General features: G+C 39.0%; 1 protein-coding gene across 1 annotated transcript in view; it reads right to left on the bottom strand.

The window, feature by feature from the left end:
- Positions 1-22,205, bottom strand: part of MED13 (mediator complex subunit 13) — a 125,785-nt gene that overhangs the window by 39,987 nt on the left and 63,593 nt on the right. The window contains exons 10-16 of the mRNA XM_005583888.5: positions 13,932-14,145; positions 11,019-11,100; positions 6,533-6,654; positions 3,842-3,932; positions 3,495-3,709; positions 3,012-3,208; positions 1,030-1,946 (exon numbers count right to left, since the gene is read on the bottom strand). Coding sequence (XP_005583945.1) covers positions 1,030-1,946; positions 3,012-3,208; positions 3,495-3,709; positions 3,842-3,932; positions 6,533-6,654; positions 11,019-11,100; positions 13,932-14,145 — 1,838 coding nt within the window. The remainder of the gene's footprint in view (positions 1-1,029; positions 1,947-3,011; positions 3,209-3,494; positions 3,710-3,841; positions 3,933-6,532; positions 6,655-11,018; positions 11,101-13,931; positions 14,146-22,205) is intronic.

Consider the following 22,205-nt stretch of genomic DNA (forward strand, 5'->3'; position numbering starts at 1 on the left):
CCACCAAGCCCAGCTAATTTTATATTTTCAGTAAAGATAGGATTTCACTATGTTGGTCAGGCTGGTCTCGAACTCCTGACCTCAGGTGATCCGCCTACCTCGGCCTCCCAAAGTGCTGGGATTACAGGCATGAGCCACCGTGCCAGGCTGAGAGATCTCTTAAAAAACAATCAGAATAAGGATCATGTTACTCCCCTTGTCAAAACTGTTCAATAGGTTCCCATCACATTTAGTGCAAACCACAAAGGCCTTACATGGTCTATAAGACTCTAAATGATGCTGGTGAATGGCTACCTCTTAAATTTCATCTCCTTCCAGTCTCCCTATCACCCAAAGCATTCCAGCAACATCAGTCACCTTAATGTTCCTCAAACACGTAAAAACAAAATACTCCCTCAGGGTGTTTGCGCTGCCTGAAACACTCTTCCCTCATTTAACTACATAGCTCATATTCTACTTTATGTAGGAGTTTGCCCAAATGCTATCTCCTCAGTATCTTATCTGACCATACATCTAAAATAGTACATACATGTCTTTTTCTACTCTTTTACTCTGCTTTTTCTCCAAATTACTTCTATTATAAGCTTTTTTGTTTATTTCCTATTTTCTCCACTAAATTATAGATTCAAAAAGGGCAAAGAATATGTGTGCTTTGTTCAACAGTGAACCTAGGATAACACCTGGCACATACAAGGTGCCCAGTAAATACTTAACGAGTGAAAGAATGTTGAATAAAGCAGACCATTAGCAATGTTATGCTAATATACGCAATGTGCCTTTCATATTCCTACGTAAGTATATAATTACAGATTTATAATAACCATACTTTTATTGGTGACATTAAATTAAACCGCTAAGAAATTCACCCTTTAAAAACATCATCCTTAAAAGAGTTTTAAGTCCAACTTTAAATGTCTTTATTTGCTACATGGGTAATTGCCTTTATTACTTTTTCCTAAGGATGAAAAGCCAAGTCATACAACTAAAGTGAAATAAGCAAACAAAACAGTATTTTATTAGCATACTTACCATTTCTTTTGGACCAGGGGTGTAAGCATGAACTTTTCACAAGTGCTTCATCAACTTTTCCTCCTGACATATTATCCATGAATTGACGCCCATGTTCTAATGCAAGGTAGCAGTCATTGCAACAGTCACGCTCTTCAACACGTACCCAATTGCTAATTACACCACTTTTAGGAAAAGGATCTTGGTCTGCTGCTCCAAAGGGTGAAAATAAATTAGTGCACTGATCCTGTAGCAATAATATCAAATCATCAGATAGTTTTTCAGATTCCTTTAGTCCTCCATTAACATGTTCAGCAGAGGTACCCCTGAGAGCTTCAAAACGTTTTTCTGCTTCTTTGCCACAGTCTGTATTGCGTCCTATGATATCTAGTTCATCTTCAAGAAATAATCCTGAACTGTTTCCAAATTTTCTGTTCATGATAGCACTGAAGCCACAGGTACACCTATATTGTGCTTCCTGCGTTGGATCTGGAATGTAAACTCCAACATCGGCACCCTTGATATTCATGTTGCAGACACAGATGCAACAACTATCAAAGTTACAGTCTTTAAACAAATTCATAACTGATTCTGAAAGGATGAGGTTTACATAAAGACTGTGTGCTTCAGGGATGGAAGGGACAGTTGCAGGTTCAACAGAATTAAGGGGTCTGCATGTAGATGGGGTAGAAGCTGGTGAATACAAGTCTGAATTTTCGTATTTGACTGAACCTTGAGCACTAGCAGGTCCACCAGCTCCACGAGGAGTTCGAGGAGTCCTTGGAGTCCTTGGAGTTGGAAACCGAGGGGTGGATGGAGAAGGAAGAATTCCTGCTCCGCTGTTACTAGGAGGTGCACTGCTAGGAGGCATCCCAAAAGAAGTATGAGTTTGAGGTGTATAAGCAGGGCCATATTCTTGATCCATATTACTTCCATCACTATCATCACCAGGGTAAAAGAAAATCAAATACATATATAAAGGAACATATTAGTAACATGAAATACAACTAAAAACGTCCCAAATGTTTTTCAATTACATAGAAAATTACGAAAGGACAAGTATTGCAAGAATTACAAGTACAGTCAATTTTTATTTCTGGTTAACATATCTACTCTAAGTGATTGTGGACTAAGGATCAATCAACAAGTTCAAATATCATTAATAAGTACTGTATACACTAATGCGCACCAAGACATCCATATTTACTATCTATAAATTATGTTTACTAGAAATACTTATATTTCCTTGATTCTAAGATGCTACTGACTGTAAAATAAAAAAATGATTAAAAAAATGATTTCAGAGATGCTCATGTGTAAAAAGGGAAAAATGGTAATTTTAAGATGCTACCACTTATAAGACATCTCAAATTCAGATTTCTTTCAGCCTTGAGTTGAAATGGACAAAGTCAGAGATGTTAAAATGTGACACGTGTGGAAAATATGGCAAATGTAAAAGTGGAAGCAATTTAAAATTGCAGCCCAAAAGAAAAGGTGCTTCTGAATACAAATCCAGCATAATAGTCTTATGTTTCCTAATAGTTTAACCATACCTAATTAACCTTTTTTTTTTTTTTTTTTTGAGACGAAGTCTTACTCTGTTGCCCAGGCTGGAGTGCACTGGTGCAATCTCGGCTCCCTGCAACATGTGCCTCCCAGGATCAAGTCATTCCTGTGCCTCAGCCTCTCAAGTAGCTGGGACTACAGTCACACTACCACGCTTGGCTAATTTTTGTATTTTTAGTAGAGACGAGGTTTTGCATGTTGGCCAGGCTGATCTCAAACTCCTGACCTCAAGGGATATGCCTGCCTTGGCCTCCCAAAGTGTTGGAATTACAGGTGTGAGCCACTGCTCCCAGCCAATCACTATAATTGATTAACCAGAAATAATTTTTAGAATTTTCAAAAACCAATTTTCTTTTTCCAGCATACCAAGTAAATCTATGAAAAAAAATTAAAGCTGTATAAGAATTCATATACTATTATAACAACATAAATCATACCCCTCTTTGATGAATGGCATTGCAGACCCTGAAGAAAGCAATTCCAATTTTCCAACAGTCCAACTCTGACGATAAATACACTCTTCTGGCAATTTGATAGGGGGCAGATATTGGCTTGGTAGAGTTTTTAGAGGTGCAAACATGGAACATCCCACTAGAATTTGACAATTTTCAGGCTTATAGACATAAGAAAAATCCTACAATATAAAGATGGTAGGTTTTCAGTATCTTATCTTCTGGGGGGGAAAATAAATAAAAATCTCAAACAGGCTCTGGACCTTTTTTCCCTTCTTTAAACAGAATAAAATGTAAATACAATTCTATTATTTTCTTAAATGCATTCTTAATAGTGACACAACAATTCAGTCTTCAACTTAGCTACAAAACTGCAACCACTATGAAATAATTTTTGACTATAGCAATAAACTAATTCTATAAGAAAATACAGGAAGTGAATTATTTTTCTAGAAAAAACATACTTACTTTAATTTCAGAAGGTTTGGGACTACAGAATCCCTCATCAACCTCAATTTTGAACTGTGCTCCTATACTAGAACTATTTCCTTCTAGAACAGTTCCTCCAGGTGTTGTATCCATACTACCATATTCTTTATTATTCATATTCATTGGGGAAAATCCCATAATATGTTGCTCCAATGATGGTGGTGTAGGATACATTTTATGAAGATCTGCAGTGCCTATATTTAATAAAAACATACATTTTAACATGACTAAAAATAGGTGAATCTGTGGTTAAAACAAAGGGAGTGGGGAGCTTTGTTGAGATTAAGTTTGCAAATTTATCACGAGCACAGATGATGGAAGCTTACTTATGCAAGACAACGGGTCCAGATTTCCTGTCTTTGATTCCTTGCAGCTGGTTTTATCATCTGATCCATTCGCTGATTTTTTAGATCCAGGCTATTTAAAAAAAGCATATTTATCTAAAATTTTACATCCAATGTGATCTCAAAATAGTAATCATTCAGATATAACTTAACAGTAAAGCCCATTCATTAAAAGTAATATTTTGAATCTGTGATACAGCCAAATACATACTAGTGTTGAACGATATAATACATTTCTTAGATCATCACTGACTTCATACTTATTTATTTGGTAATATTTATTTGGTAAGCCTCCAAATTAAAAAGAAAAAGTTCCTCCAATGAAAATGACCAATACTTTCAAAATACACAGAAGTAAGGTTAACCTTACTTAAAACCCAAAATAGGGCCGGGCGCGGTGGCTCACGCCTGTAATCCCAGCACTTTGGGAGGCTGAGACGGGCGGATCACGAGGTCAGGAGATCGAGACCATCCTGGCTAACACGGTGAAACCCCGTCTCTACTAAAAAATACAAAAAACTAGCCGGGCGAGGTGGCGGGCGCCTATAGTCCCAGCTACTCGAGAGGCTGAGGCAGGAGAATGGCGTGAACCCGGGAGGCGGAGCTTGCAGTGAGCTGAGATCCGGCCACTGCACTCCAGCCTGGGTGACAGAGCGAGACTCCAGACTCCGTCTCAAAAAAAAAAAAAAAAAAAAAAAACCCAAAATAAGAGGCCAGACGTGGTAGCTCACACCTGTAATCCTAGCACTTTGGGAGGTTGAGGCAGGCAGATCAAAAAATTTGAGGCCAGGAGTTCGAGACCAGCCTGGTCAACATGGTGAAACCTCACCTCTACTAAAAATACAAAAAATTAGCCGGGCCTGGTGGGGCATGCCTGTAATTCCAGTTACTCGGGAGGCTGAGGCACAAGAATTGCAGGAGGCTGAGGCAGAAGAATTGCTTGAGCCTGGGAGGCAGAGGTTGCAGTGAGCCGGGATTGCACCACTGCACTCCAGCATGGGCAACAGAGCAAGACTCTGTCTTAAAATAAATAAAAATAGGGCCGGGCGCGGTGGCTCAAGCCTGTAATCCCAGCACTTTGGGAGGCCGAGACGGGCGGATCACGAGGTCAGGAGATCGAGACCATCCTGGCTAACACGGTGAAACCCCGTCTCTACTAAAAAATACAAAAAACTAGCCGGGCGAGGTGGCGGGCGCCTGTAGTCCCAGCTACTCGGGAGGCTGAGGCAGGAGAATGGTCTAAACCCGGGAGGCGGAGCTTGCAGTGAGCTGAGATCCGGCCACTGCACCCCAGCCTGGGCGACAGAGCAAGACTCTGTCTCAAAAAAATAAATAAATAAATAAATAAATAAATAAATAAAAATAAGAAAACTTGCAATAAGAAGGAGCAGTAATTAACATTAGAAATGCTTTTTGGTAGAAGATACTTGCAAAGCATTTGTCTCCTTAAGTTGAACACATTAAAGTTTCGTATATAATCAATCACCCATCTATCAAAATTCTTATACTTTTACCTTGTTTTAATAGTCTCCTTACTCCTGCAAAAATACTGTTAACAGGTAAAACTAAGTACAAACTTCAGAAGATCTAATGACAAAGCAATAGGGTTCCTAAGTTTTCATACATTGAACAAACAAGTTTTACTATCTCCAAGCTCTTACCAATGTTTTCAGAGCTAATATTAGTTCTATGTCTTCTGTTAGACAGTTTGTGATAAATATTAATAAGAAGACCACGTTCTGACTACAACCTTTTTATCTCAGAGGAACCACAGCTGATACAGGAATGGTAGTAGAGAGAACGTATTAATGTGCCAAAGCATTCAAGGATATAGTCATTTAGTAAAGGGTGCCCTAAAATGTACTACACTATGGGATATACAGTAAAAGTTTATGTATCTGCAGCATATATATGTATATGTACACACACACATATACACAAATAGAGAGATATATATGTTGAGAGAGGACTAAATGCATATTATACAGTAAAAGAAAGACCAAATGTACCACAGAAGTTTCCAAGCTACCTTTATGCAGATGAAAAGGAATTCCCTTTTATGATAATGCAGCACCCAACTCATTAATTTGACAGAGACTTGACATTCTAGGGAATCTCATTTTAAGCTTTAATTTCTTTTATCTTCACTTTTCTCTGCAAATGGGTGTTAAAGATTAAATATTATTTTTTCCTCTTTTATTGTTATATCATGTATCCGTCTTATAATAATAGCTGTGATGCAAAACAAATTCAAAAGAACTGGTATTCCTTAATAAATTGACGAAGTAAATAATGTCAATTATTTATGTGTTCTCTGAATGAGTAAATTCCAGGGTCATTTCTCAAACTACAGAATCAAATAGGAAAATAATTCTGCTTCCTAAAACTGCAAAATAGAACATATGGCAGAGCTCAAATTAAGGTTAATCATGTGTCCTCCAATGTAAAAACAAAAGGAGAAACAAAACCCTCAAAGTTTATAGGTGACATTATGGCAAGACTACTCAAACATGAGATTTAAAAAAGAAATCAATGAATGAGATTTTACTATAAAATATTTCCTATTGTTCAGGGCTAAAACATAGTATTAAACTCACAAATCACTTCTAAAAAATAAAAATAAATAAAATCAAGGAAAACAAACTATACTCAGTTCATTAATGAGATACTCACTGTTAGTTCATCTTCATCAGAATTGAAGAGATTATCAAGGTCAGTAAAAGACACAGCCAGGTCTGAGTCATAAATCAAACTTGTTGATGGAGGACGGGCATGACTAGCAGGGCGAGGAGCATCTACAAAAGTCAATCAGAAAAATAAAATTAAAACTGCTACTACTACACCTGTAATCCCAGCACTTTGGGAGGCCAAGAAGCGTGGATCACAAGGTCAGGAGTTCAGGACCAGCCTGGCCAAGATGGTGAAACTCCGTCTCTACTAAAAATACAAAAATTAGCCGAGTGTGGTGGTAGGCGCATATAATCCCAGCTACTCGGGAGGCTGAGGCAGAGAATTGCTTGAACCCGGGAGGCGAAGGTTGCAGTGAGCTGAGATCATGCCACTGTACTCCAGCCTGGGAGACAGAGCGAGACTCCGTCTTTAAAAAAAAAAAAAAAAGGCCGGGCGCGGTGGCTCAAGCCTGTAATCCCAGCACTTTGGGAGGCCGAGACGGGCGGATCATGAGGTCAGGAGATCGAGACCATCCTGGCGAACACGGTGAAACCCCGTCTCTACTAAAAAATACAAAAAAACTAGCCGGGCGAGGTGGCGGGCACCTGTAGTCCCAGCAACTCGGGAGGCCGAGGCAGGAGAATGGCGTAAACCCGGGAGGCAGAGCTTGCAGTGAGCTGAGATCCGGCCACTGCACTCCAGCCTGGGCGACAGAGCAAGACTCCGTCTCAAAAAAAAAAAAAAAAAAAAAACAAAAAACAAAAAAAACCTGCTACTACTGACCACATAAGTACTATTCTGTTTAAATTAGACATATAACTTTAAGGTCATAAGGGGATTATGCAACAAGAAATTGCACTTTATTGTTTAAAGTCTAGAAAGTGTTTTTATAGAAAAAAAAGTTATAAATAAATGGTTATATTTTTCCCAGGAAGCTCACTATAAGGTCAAGTAATCCATAAAATAGCTAAGTACGCTACATGAATAATTAATGCATCAAACAAAAATATAAATGCCATTAGAAAAACAGAATTAAATACACACACATATTTGTAATTTTTTTTTTTTTTTTTTTTTTGAGACGGGGTCTCGCTCTGTCACCACCAGGCTAGAATGCAGTGGTGCAATCACACCTCACTGCAGCCTTGACCTCTCGGGCTCAAGCAATCCTCCCACCCCAGTAGCTGGGACTACAGCAACATGACCCTATGCCCAGTTAATTTTTTTTTTTTTTCCCCTCGAGTTGGGGTTTCGCCATGTTGCCCAGACTGGTCTTGAGCTCCTGGGCTCAAGCAATCCACCTGCCTCTGTTTCCCGAAGTGCTGGGATTACAGGTGTGACCACCTCACCTGGCCTATATTTTTCTATCTTTCTGAAATGTAAAGGAAGAACAGAACAATGATTAAGAGCTGACTCTTGGGCCAGACAGACTTTAATCTGAAGCCCAGCTCCACCACTAACAGTATGACCTTCGACAAATTACTTAATGTCTCTGTGCCTCAACACCAAAAATAAAATGTAATAGAATGTCAGTAATGTGCTTTGCCCAGTGCTAGAGAATATTCCAGGATAGGTAAGTAGGCCAAATAACCCAATTTGTTTCTGAGTTTTTTTTTTAAATGTATGTATTGTGAAATGGCTAAATCAAGCTACTGAACGTATTCATTACCTCATATACAGGTACTTTTTTTTTTATGGTGAGAACACTTAAAATCTACTCTGAATTTTCAAATGTAATATCTATTATTAACTGTAGTAACCACAATTTACAATAGATCCCTTGAACTTATTCCTCCCAACTGAAATTTTGTGTCCTCTGGCCATCTACCATTCTCCCACCCCCAGTCTCTGGTAATCACCACTTTACTTTCTACTTCCATGAATCCAACTTTTTTTCTTTTCTTTTTTTTTTTTTTTTTTTTGAGACAGTCTCACTCTGTCGCCCATGCTGGAGTACAGTGGCACGATCTCGGCCCACTGCAACCTCTGTCTCCCGGATTCAAGCGATTCTCCTCCCTCAGCCTCCTAGTAGCTGGGACTACAGGCGTGTGCCACCACACCCAGCTAGTTTTTTGTATTTTTTAGTAGAGACGGGGTTTCACCATGTTAGCCAGGATGGTCTTGATCTCCTGACCTCGTGATCCGCCCATCTCGGCCTTCCAAAGTGCTGGGATTACAGGTTTGAGCCACCGCGCCCGGCCACTGAAAGTACATTTTAAGTATTCTCACCACATACACACACAAAAGGTAAGTATGTAAGGTAATGCATATGTTAAATAGCTTGATTTGCCCATTCCACTTATATATATATACACACACATATACACACACACACATATATAATAATTCCAAGTGTTTGTTCACTGAAGACTTGACAGTACTTTGAAGCTTATAGTTGTGAGGTTATAATAGGATACTAACAATTCTCCTCATACCAGTCTCCACTGTTTAAATTATAACTGAAAAAATGATTTAGAATAAGATAAACTATAATTGTGTTGTGACACAGAATATGAGTAAAATGTTTAAAAAAAGTAAATATATATATTTTGGGGTGTGTGTGTGTGTATATACACACACACACACTCGGCACTCTGTGTGTGTATATATACACACACACACACCCCGCCCCAAAACATCATGTTGTATACCATAAATATATGCAATTTTTACTTGTCAATTAAAAGAATAAATTACTTTAAAAGTTAAATGGGTTTTGTAAATGATTTACTATACTATGTCTCTCTATTCCATTCACAAGGAGTTTAAGTCAGACACATTCAAAGTGGAGTCTTCACCACTGTATTCCCAACACCCAAACAGTACCAACACATAACAGGTGTTAACTAAATATTTGTTAATTAGTGGCCTCAGAACAGCTCTCTTAACTTGTGTGTGTGGGAAGAAAATGACAACAAAATTCCAGTAAAGTTTAATTGAGAAATTGTGGTTTTAGATCTGAAGGACTGTAGGCAATGACCTTATCTCCTCATTTTACAGGTGAAAACTTTAAAACATTTTACTCATATTTATTCTATGTCACAACACAATCATAGTGGAGCTTATTCTAAATCATTTTTCAATTTTTATTTATTTATTTATTGAGACAGAGTCTCGCTCTGTCACCCAGGCTGTGGTGCAGTGGCACAATCTTGGCTCACTGCAACCTCTGCTCTCGGGTTCAAACAATTCTCCTGCCTAATCCTCCCAGTAGCTGGGATTACAGGCACCAGGCACCACACATGCCTTATTTTTGTGTTTTTAGTAGAGACGGGGTTTCACCACGTTGGCCAGGCTGGTCTCGAACTCCTGACCTCAGGTGATCCACCTGTCTCGGCCTTACAGGTGTAAGCCATTGCGCCCAGCCCATCTTGGCTCACCACAACCTCCACTTCCTGGGTTCATGAGATGCTCCTGCCTCAGCCTCCCAAGTAGCTGGGACTACAGGCATGCACCACCATGCCCAGCTAATTTTTATTTGTTTGAGACAGAGTCTCGCTCTCTTGACAGGCTGGAGCACAGTGACATGATCTCAGCGCACTGCAACCTCTGCCTCCCAGGTTTGAGCATTCTCCTGCCTCAGCCTCCCAAGGAGCTGGGACTACAGGCGCGTGCCTCCACGCCCAGCTAATTTTTGTATTTTTTTAGTAGAGACGGGGTTTCACCATGTTGGCCAGGATGGTCTCGATTTCTTGACCTCATGATCTGCCCACCACGGCCTCCAAAACTGCTGAGATTACAGGCGTGAGCCACTGCACCCTGTCTAATTTTTGTATTTTTTAGTAGGGATGGTGTTTCACTATGTTGGACAGGCTGGTCTCGAACTCCTGACCTCAAGTGATCCACCCACCTTGGCCTCCCAAAGTGCTGGGATTATGGGCGTGAGCCACCACGCCCAGATCCATTTTTCAATAGTTTAAACAATGGAGAGAGGTATGAAGAGAACTGATAGTCTTCTAATTATAACCCCCATAGCTATAGGCTTGAAAGCAGTGTCTTCAGAGAGCAAACACTTGGAGTTATGATGATGAAACACTCTACTGTCAACCAACTGGACATCTGTATCTTTCTCCTATTTTTTTCAAGTGTGTTTTTCCTGGATAGTATAACTATAGCCTTGGCATAGTATAATAATGGCCTTTCTCAATCACTTTCCAGTCAATATGTGCCTTCATTCTTTTACTTCCTTTCACATAATTCCCAGTAGAAGGGTGTGAGAAATCTATTACATAAAACTGAGTTTTTAATGGAAAACTATTTTTATATGTAAAAACAGGAAAGAGGTTGCAACAATTCAAAACACAAATTCTATCACTTGAACTTGCTTCTTCCAATAAGATAACCAATAAATCCATCATTTAAGAAAGATTCCTTTCTATGAAACATAATGAATTATACAAAAAGGAGTATTAGAAGTCCAACAATATCAGATCAGTCTGTAGTAACAATCCTGGAAAGCAATATTTTGATTAGGAAATAAAGGTTTTACCTTGCTTGATAGAGGGACTAAATAATGACATAGCATCTTCTTCATGTGATAACACTGTTACACTAGATGTCCCATCTTCTACCTGCAAACAAATATTGCATGTTAGGCTGAAATATATGATTTACCAACAATAAAATCTACCAATTATTGAGGAGCTATGTGTCAGGCATCCAGCTAAGTGTTTAACATAATCACTGATTATTATAGTTAACAAGTGAGTAGTATGCTTATTATTATTTTTTTTTTAGATGGATGCTCGCTCTATCACCAGGCTGGAGTGGAATGGTGCAATCTCGGCTCACTGTAACCTCTGCCTCCCAGGTTCAAGCGACTCTCCTGCCTTAGCTTCCCGAGTAGCTAGGACTACAGACCCATGCCACCACGCCCAGCTAATTTTTGTATTTTTAGTAGAGACGAGGTTTCACCACATTGACCAGGATAGTCTCAATCTCTTGACTCTGTGATCCGCCCACCTCAGCCTCCCAAAGTGCTGGGATTATAGGTGTAAGCCACCACACCTGGCCTGTAGTATGTTTATTTTATAAATAAAAAAGTAAAGACTCTAATGTGCCCCAGAAAATATGGCTAATAAGTAGTGAGAGCTGAAATTTTATCCTAAATCTGTCAAATTCCAAAGTCCATGTTCTTTTTTTTTTTTTTTTTTTTGAGACAGAGTCTCACTGTCGCCGAGGCTGGAGTGCAGTGGCATGATCTTGGCTTGCTGCAACCTACCCCTCCTGGGTTCAAGAGATTCTCCTGCCTCAGCCTCCAAAGTAGCTGGGATTACAGGCATTTGCACCACCACACCTGGCTAATTTTTGTATTTTTAGTAGCGACGGGGTTTCACCATGTTGGCCAGGCTGATCTCGTTCTCCTGACCTCAGGTGATCCACCCACCTCGGCCTCCGAAAGTGCTGGGATTACAGGCATGAGACACCACTGTGCCCGGCCAGTTCATGTTCTTTCTATTACACCTGCAGCCTTCCCAGCTACCACTACTCTCATACTTCCAAAAAGACAAAATTTCAAGTATCTGGCATATAGTAGGGCTAAGTAAAACTATGTGAAACTAATTCTTTGTATTAAATGTATTACTGGGGGCTGGGCACGGTGGCTCATGCCTGTAATCTCAACACTTTGGGAGGCCGAAGCGGGCAGATCACTTGAGGTCAGGAATTGAAGACCAGCCTGACGAACATGGAGAAACCCCATCTCTACTAAAAATACACAAAATTAGCCGGGCGTGGTGGTGCACAGCCTGTAATCTCAGCTACTAGGGAGGCTGAGGCAGGAGAATCACCTGAACCAGGGAGCCGAAGGTTGCAGTGAGTGGAGATTGCGCCATTGCACTCCAGCCTGGGCAACAAGAGTAAAACTCCGTCTCAAAAAACAAAAACAAAAACAAAAACAAAACAAAAAACCCACACATATTATTGGACCCTTTTCATAACTTTACAGATTTCGGTTTTCTTTTTTTTTTTTTTTTTTTTTTTTTTGAGACGGAGTATTGCTCTGTCACCAGCCTGAAGCCCAGTGGCATGATCTCGGCTCACTGCAACCTCTGCTTCCTGGGTTCAAGCGAATTCTCCTGCCTCAGCCTCCCAAGTAGCAGGGATTACAGGCGCCCGCCATCACACCCAGCTAATTTTTGTATTTTAGTAGAGACAGAGTTTCACCATCTCGGCCAGGCTGCTCTCGAACTCCAGACCTAGTGATCCACCCACCTCAGCCTCCCAAAGTGCTGGATTACAAGCATGGGCCACTGTCCTGGCCAATTTTCATATTTTGTATTTAAGACATAATTCTTGTTTAGCAAAGTTATCTTAATCTTAACAAATTCTCATATATACTATATACTTGCACTTCATTTTTACTTTTAGGTGCACTGTAAGTTCCTGAATCACATATTCAAAAATAGCACATATTTTTTATTTTTTATTTTTTTTATTTTTTATTTTTTTGAGACAGAGTCTCACGCTGTTGCCCAGGCTGGAGTGCAGTGGCGCGATCTCGGCTCACTGCAAGCTCCGCCTCCTAGGTTCACGCCATTCTCCTGCCTCAGCCTCCTGAGTAGCTAGGACTACAGGCGCCCGCCACCGCGCCCGGCTAATTTTTTGTATTTTTAGTAGAGATGGGGTTTCACTGTGGTCTCGATCTCCTGACCTTGTGATCCGCCCGCCTCGGCCTCCCAAAGTGCTGGGATTATGGGCTTGAGCCACCGCGCCCGGCCAAAAATAGCACATATTTTTTAAACTCAGTGATGTATATTCTGTTTTATCTTTGAAAACTGGTAATTCACTTACAACGTATTTTTAAATCACTGTCAAAATAGCCTACCTAAATGTCCTGATTTCCATTACGACAAAATTTAATACACCCTTTATCCAACTCAGAAACTTTTAAACAACAAAATATGTTCATTATCGGAGATCAGCTATAATCGGTACCATGTGCATTCAAAAAAATACACTTTTCTTTTTTTTCTTTTTGAGACGGGAGTCTCGCTCTCTCACCCAGGCTGGAGTGCAGTGGCCTGATCTCGGCTCACTGCAACCTCTGCCTCCTGGGTTCAAATGATTCTCCTGCCTCAGCCTCCTGAATAGCTGGGATTACAGGCGCACACCACCATACCCACCTACTTTTTGTATTTTTATTAGAGACAGGGTTTCACTATGTTGGCCAGGCTGGTTTCGAACTCCTGTCCTCACATGATCCGCCTGCCTCGGCCTCCCAAAGTGCTAGGATTACAGGCATAAGCCACCGTACCCGGCCAAAAATACGTTTTTCTAAATAAATGATTACTCTTTCTATTCTAAGACAAAAGAAGTGAAATAATTGTGGTACTAAGAGTGTTACTATATGCAGTGCTACAAAATCAACAGTGACCTTTTGGTATACTGTGATTCCTCTTACCTTGTGTTTTTTTCCAGCTTCTCTCTCACTATTTTGTCTATCTTTTTTATCAGGAAAAAGGAATTCCTCATCTCCTTCAACAAATGCATATGGATCAATTTTAGGTTCTTGTTCTGCATCAGAGGCTATTGCTGAAAGATACTGGTTTTTAATTTGATATTGCTGCACTAATTCATCAGAAATTTTTAAAGGTTTCTTACATTGCACCATTAACCTGCATAAAAAAATTAAAAAAAATTAATTATCCACATAAGCATTAAAAATTTCCAAATGACATAAGTATCATAAGGTTTTTAGAACTACTTAAAGATTATCTAACCTGCAATCCCTTATTTCACAAATGAGGAGGCATGAAAATATTAAATAATTTGTTGAAGTCTAAAATTCACCCATAGAGAAATGGGGCCAAAATCCAAGTTTCCTAACTATATGATCTTTCCACCAAAATACGTTGTCTTTAGGTAATTCACGGTTCTCAAATCCTCAAGCACATTATTTTGTCCAAATCCATTCCCTGAAAGGGGCTCTTAAATCTAAACTGCTCCACGACAGTAACTCAAAGTGGGGGCTTTATAAAAGTGAGGTAAGATACTTTTAAACAATGTATACAAAGAAAGTGATTATGGTTTTTTTTTTTTTTTTACTGCCATGAGTAGATACTTTAAGTTTTAAATTTTTGAAGGACTGATTTGTGTTTCATGAAAATAGCATTATTACTATTAATTGTGGCAAGATGTTTCGCAATGGAAAGTGAAGTTTCAGTGCAAGTATCTGAGTTCTTTTCTAATCACATTGGCACATGAATTTTTAAGCTATTGGTCTTCTGCTTCAACACAGCAACTGAAAAACTGCTTCTCTTTATTCTCCTAAAATAACCAATAAAATGACAGGAGATGACAGAGTAAAAGAGAAGACAACAATGAAGTTGGAAAGATTAGCTAGTGGAAACTGACAGACCACAGAAAGCTAAAATCTAAGGATAAAAGAGGGACACCACAACAAGAATCAAGCTGATCTATACCAAAGAACCTTGGAAAGTATCAGGACTTTTTTCTCTCTGAAGACCCGCCTGCTCGGTGAGTGTGAACACAGAATCATTAGCTTCTGGTTTGCATAAGACACGTTTAGACTCTCAAATTCCTATTCTCTTGGGTATACAAAGCTAAAGTTCTCAACCTGTCATAACAGCAGCTAGCAGCCAAGCTTATAGTCAGATCATATCCAGAATCTTGCAATGACTACTTCACTCTCAGAAAAAAACCAAAGTCTTTATATCATCCTATGAAAACTTCCCATAATCTTGTTCTTCTCCTCTCCAACTTCATCTTTTACTATTCTAGTCCTCTCTTATAATGCTTCCAAGGCCTTCCTTTATGTTCCTCAATGGGTTCCAGATCCATTCCCGGCTATTTCTTTTATTGGGAACATTCTCCTTCCAAATATCTGCATAGCCAACTCACTTCCTTCAAGTCTTTGTTTAAATGTCACCTCTCTCTGAGACCATAACTACCTTATTTAAAATAGCAATATGCCCATGCCCATTTGCCTCAATAATAATCCCCCTTAACCTGCTCTATTTTCCTGCATAGCATTTATCTTTTAACATATTACATAATTTATTAAGTTCATAGTTGACTGTCACACTAGAACACAAAAGCTCCACAAAGACAGGGGGCTTACCTTTGTTCACTAATTTAGCACAGATGCCTAGAGTACCTGGTACATAATAGGTGTCAATACTTGCTAATGAATAAATGAAATCTAAAAATCACAGACTGAGATGTTTTTGCATTAGTACTACTAAAATACAGTATCTTGTACTCTGAAATTAACAATTTTTACACACTAGAAGGTACCAATGCCACTACTTATCTACTCTGAGTACTAAGACAAAAACTGTAAGATATGTAAGGTCTGGGAGCAATGAAGGTATCTGCACATTGCACATTCTTTGAGTGACAGGGAAATCACACCTTATTCATCTATTCACTAATGCCTAGCACTAGCAGCACGTGATCGCTTACAAACTAAGGGCAAAGCAGGCCATCAAAACAAAAACTGATTTCTAAACATGCTATCAAATGCTCAAATATATATCATTATTATTCCAAATATGCCCCAGATTTATCCCAAAAACTAAAATCCCAAGTATACAAAAACTTTCTTCTGTGGGAACATAATGTTAGCACACTGTCATTGGGGATATGTTTTATAATTAATCACCAGAATAGTTCTGTTGTATAAACAGATGAGTATCAAGTGTAGTTTTTTATCTCACCACATTAGACTCTAAATAACCGTTAGCTGAACTGTCTACCAAATTTCACTAATGCAAATCTTTTCAAAATAGTAATTCTAGCTACTTTGATACGTACTTTTCTTATTTAACACTTAAAATAATATGTTAAGATAAGAAGCAAAGGGTATTATCCCTTACTTTGATGTGGAAATTATGTAAAATCAAGGGCTTTGCCAAGGTTACACAGTGGCAAAGTCAGAGACGAAAAGATTTTAAGTATTCATATTCAAATAACTATTCTTAGGGAAGAAAGTATAAGAAATCTCCCTGCCCCCAGCCTGAAAGACACTACTGCTCTTTGTAGAGACAAATAAAACAACTCTGTGTTTCATATTAAGTTGTCGTCTGGCAGAAGTATAAAAACCTTCACACTGTTTACGTAAGTAGTTGCTAGACTACTGTGCAGTAACATTATTAAAAAAACCAATTCTACTGCACAGGGCTCTATTAAAATAAAAATGAGTAAACCAAATGCATTACCTAAATATGACTTTTTGTTATTTTATTGAATCATTCTCACAGACATTAGGATGTGCAAAGAATTTAAATGTAGTCAATTTCAAGAGGATCAAGACACAATAAATTTTAAAATATAAATCATTTACATTATACATTCTATATTTAAAGCTGATAAAAAATAGAATTAAAAATTGTTACTTTTAAGAGATGCCAGATAAAAAACTCTAATTACCATACTGTCAACATCAATTATATAGTACACATACACTTTTAGAATACGAATAACCTCTCCTTTCCTCAAACGAACTTTCACATACAGCCAAATAATTAACTACACAGTTTCAATTAGACATAAAGCTAAATACAGAAAAACTGCAAAAAGATCAGGTACAGCCATGAACAGCAAGTGCTGCAAGGCCCAAAGCAAATTTAAATTATATTATTCATTAATTCATCTCCTTCCTTTTACTATGACAATAACATACTATCCTGAAATGTACTCATATATAATTTAACATCGCTTATGGTAGCATATGCTGTTATGCCTTTATTCAATAAAAATTCTTCCAGATGAGGTATGACAGTTTTTAAGGATTGACAATTATAGAAGCAGATAAGCTATAGACGGGAAGTTAAGAAACAAATGAATGCAATAATGTCAAAATCTCCCCACCACTTTCTTTTTTTTTGTTTTGAGACAAGGTCTTCTTGCTCTGTCACCCAGGCTGGAGTGCAGTGGCGCGGTCTCAGCTCACTGCAACCTCCACCTCCGGAGCTCAAAGTATCCTCCCTCTTCGGCCTCCTGAGTAGCTGGGACTACAGGCGTGTACCACCACACTTGGCTGGTTTTTTATGTTTTGTAGAGACAGGATGTCACTATATTGCCCAGGCTGGTCTTGAACTCCTGGGCTCAAGTGATCCTCCCATTTTTGCCTCCCAAAGTGTTGGGATTACAGGTGTGAGCTACTGTGCCCAGCCTAAAATCTCCCACTTTTTAAATGGTACTTTTTTCTATTACCATCTCCTATATTCAGAATCAATCCTTAAACTGAGTCAAGGTCACTGTCAAAGGAAAGCTTTATTGCATTAAAATAAAACAGGAAATATAGAAGACTTACTTAAAGATTTAGGGTACAGTAAAATCAAAACAGGTTTATTTCATCACAGGCTTCCTTCTGTGAAAGTCATTCAGAACTACCTTTTAGAGATCAAATAATGCATTCTATAACAATATACATACAAATCTGGTATATCACTAATACAACATTGGAGTTAATTATATTGATGAACATTATGGTAGATCCTGATATACTTTGGCCACAGAATAAAACATGTAAAGAACTATGCTCAAATACAGTTCTTTCTTTGCTCAGGGTTGAGACAGGTTTCCCTCTAAATCAGAATAACGGACTAAACCACCACAAATTCTTCTAAAACTAAGTGCTAAACCCATGAAAAAAGATACAATGTTTCTTGCCAGAAATTTTGCTGTCTTTAAAATTTATACGGTTCTTAGCCTCTATTCTGAAATACATACTATCATTAATTAATACAGAAACTAAAAAGAATTAGAAACAAAAAAAGATATTTGTCACATGTATCTTATATATGGGTTATGCTGTGTTCCATTCCAACCTCTCCTTCCCCACAAGTAAATTCTAACAAATTAGAGGAATTTTACTTTTAAAAACATAGTCAATGAAAAGTTAAACATAAAACTTCTACACATGAAAGTCTAAGAAAAAGGGTACTTAGAAATGATAAATTCTATAACTCTATACTAGTTAGGTAGCCGTCACCACCTAAAACTGCTGATCAGAAAAATCAAGAGGGCTGGGTGCAGTGGCTCACATCTGCAATCCCAGTGCTTTGGGAGGCCAAGGTAGTAGCATCACCGGAGACCAGGAGTTCAAGACCAGCCTGGACAACATAGTGAGATCCTGTCTCTCAAAAAAAAAAAAAAAAAATTAGCTGAGGGGTGTTGTCACATGCCTGTAGTCTCACCTTCTTGGGAGGCTAAGGAGGATGGATGGCTTGAGCCCAGGAGCTCAAGGCTGCAGTGAGCCGTGATCATGCCACTGCACCATAGCCTGGGTAACAGCGCAAGATCCTCTCTCTTATAAAAATAAAAAATAAAAATCAAGAGTACAAATTTCTTTCACTAACCCACTATTATGGAAGGACAGTGCCACCTTTCAACAGCAATCAATGGAAACATTTATTTATACCAAACAGAAAATGCAGTTTCACTTAACATAAATAAAACAAAGCTTTGAATTTCTGCTACTGTAATTTTCTATGAAGTCACACACCTGTAAAGGTTCCACTATTACAAATCCACTAATTCTTTGTTTCTACTGATGCATTCTTGTCCTTTTGCATTGTATATCTACTCTGGATTATTAACAGTCCCCTCTATTAAGTTTCAGACATTATCCCAACTGCCTGATGGAATCTCTCAGCAGGTACCTCAAACTGCATTCACATTTTTACAATGTACTCACATTACATGCACATAGCTAAAGTCATGTAGTACAAAAAGATGAAAAGCCTAAGTATCTCAATCTCTCTCCTTCAAGATAACAAGTACTATTTCTATCATCTAATTAAGGTGGAAAAAAACCTACGTATACGCCAGCATATATGTATGCACATATGTACTTTGTTCCTCATCTACATACAGAGCTTCCCATATCAGCCTACACAGATTTCCTTTAAGTGGATATGTCATTATTATTTAGCCAGGCCTTCATTATTTAGCAAGACCTTATTTTCATAAGGTATATCCATAGTTTCTGTTTTTTGTTTTTTTGTTTTTTTTTTTGAGACAGAGTCTTGCTCTGTTGCCCAGGCTGGAGTGCAGTGGCATGGTCTTGGCTCACTGTAACCTCTGGCTCCCAGGTTCAAGCAATTCTCCTGCCTCAGCCTCCTGAGTAGCTGGGATTACAGCTGCCTAACACCATGCCCAGCTAATTTTTTGTATTTTTAGTAGAGACAGGGTTTCACCATGTTGGCCAGGCTGGTCTGAAACTCCTGACCTCATGATCCACCCACCTTGGCCTCCCAAACTGCTGGGATTACAGGTGTGAGCCACCACGCCCAGCCTAGGTATATCAATAGTCATTCCAAGGTACTTCTATTTAGAAATGCTACTTTAAAAAAAAAAATCAGAAAAATTATGTTTGGTAAGATTTAGCCTAAAGTGGGTAAAAACAATGGTAGAGACACCTTCAAACCTATTCTTTATCTTTCCACCTCATGAACTAAATATGCTTGGCCTTAAACTCTCCTGTTATTCCCCTACTTTACTATTCAACTGGTTGCAAAGTTCTTCAAAATATATTCCACAGCATCTATAACACTCATACATCCCTGCTACTTCTAATTTCCTAGTGTCAGCCTCACATCACTTTCTCTATGAGTTGCTCAAACATGTCCAAATTGATCTCCTTTCATACAAATGTACCTTTTCATTTCAAGCAACCTTTCAATAACATTACTTGGTGAGTTTTTCCAAAATCCTTATTTTCCAAAACTTGTTATTTTATCTCACTCAATACTTGAAATAGCTCCCCCATCATCTCAAGGATAATACATAAACTTATGAATACTATTCTGCTATTCCATTCCATAGTCCTACGCTTTTCAGGTCTCATTTCTCATCATGACACACCAAACTACTAAGGAACACCCCTATAATCTAACCATACCAAACTACATAAAGCTTCTGCATCTTCATAAATGGAATTATTCCCCACTCTGTGTCTGTACTATATTTTAGTTATAGCTCTATCAGATAATATGTTATTTTCCAATAGACTAGAATTTCATTTACAATCAAGAGCTAAATTTATTTTATACACCAACAGTGCCCCCACAGCATACTGCATAAGAGAAACTTCAGTTTTATTCAAACCGATAAAGAAATACCTTTTAAGAATATGAATTTAAAAAGAAAGATAATATTCCTGAGATACAAAATGCAGAGGACTTGCAACAGCCCTCTAATTAACTTCATTAAAATTAACTGCTGGCCGGGCGCGGTGGCTCAAGCCTGTAATCCCAGCACTTTGGGAGGCCGAGACGGGCGGATCACGAGGTCAGGAGATCGAGACCATCCTGGCTAACACGGTGAAATCCCGTCTCTACTAAAAAATACAAAAAAAAAAAACTAGCCGGGCACGGTGGCGGGCGCCTGTAGTCCCAACTACTCGGGAGGCTGAGGCAGGAGAATGGCATGAACCCGGGAGGCGGAGCTTGCAGTGAGCTGAGATCCGGCCACTGCACTCCAGCCTGGGCGGCAGAGCGAGACTCCGTCTCAAAAAAAAAAAAAAAAAAAAAAAAAAGATTAACTGCTAAACATTTAAATGCACTTTCAAAACTCAAAGAATGGAAAAATAATAATGGATATTTACAATGACTAGGTGACAGAAATTCACCAATTTACTAATATAAACAAATGAGGCTTCTGAATGGATTACTCTATGACTAAAAAGGTGTTTGATCATATTACATCTTTAAAATTATAAGTGCTTCCAGAAAGAATTTAAGAAGGTTGTTTAAATGCCATCAAAAGAGGGCCAGGCGCAGGGGCTCACTCCTGTAATCCCAGCACTTTGGGAGGCCGAGGCGGGTGTATCACCTGAAGTTGGGAGTTCGAGACCGGCGTGGCCAACATGGCGAAACCCGTCTCTACTAAAAATACAAAAATTAGCCAGGTGTGGCGGCGCATGCCTGTGATCCCAGCTACTCAGGAGGCCAAGGCAGAAGAATCACTTGAACCTGGGAGGTGGAGGTTGCAGTGAGCCAAGGGCAACAAGAGCGAAACTCCATCTCAAAAAACAAAACAAAACAAAACAAACAAACAAAAAAAGCCTTCAAAAGAGAGTAACAATAATTCACTGAATTTATTTTAATGACAGGGAACATATCTAACTTTGTCAATTGGCTGTACCACTTTCTACAAGGAGACGACTATTATTTTGATCCTTATGACATCACATCTCAAGCAATATTAACAGTAGGTAATAAATTATCCAGTTATTCCAACAAAATCCTTTTCACTATGGGGAAAAAAAAGCATTTTTGTTTCAGCATAATAAAAGACCATGCCTGCCGGGCGCGGTGGCTCACACCTGTAATCCCAGCACTTTGGGAGGCCGAGGCCGGCGGATCACGAGGTCAGGAGATCAAGACCATCCTGGCTAACACAGTGAAACCCCGTCTCTACTAAAAATACAAAAAATTAGCCAGGCGTGGTGGTGGGCGCCTGTGGTCCCAGCTACTCGGGAGGCTGAGGCAGGAGAATGGTGTGAACCTAGGAGGCGGAGCTTGCAGTGAGCGGAGATTGTGCCACTGCACTCCAGCCTGGGTGACAGTGAGACTCCGTTTTAAAAAAAAAAAAAAAGACCATGTCAAGTATCTGACCCTAGTATGGAGTGACTAAAGTAGCATGGGGAATCTCCCCGATGAAGTCAATCAGTAAACATGCTGACCTTTCTAGTAACTATTATTTT

This window comes from Macaca fascicularis, chromosome 16, assembly GCF_037993035.2.
Source record: "Macaca fascicularis isolate 582-1 chromosome 16, T2T-MFA8v1.1".
Taxonomy (NCBI): Eukaryota; Metazoa; Chordata; class Mammalia; order Primates; family Cercopithecidae; genus Macaca; species Macaca fascicularis.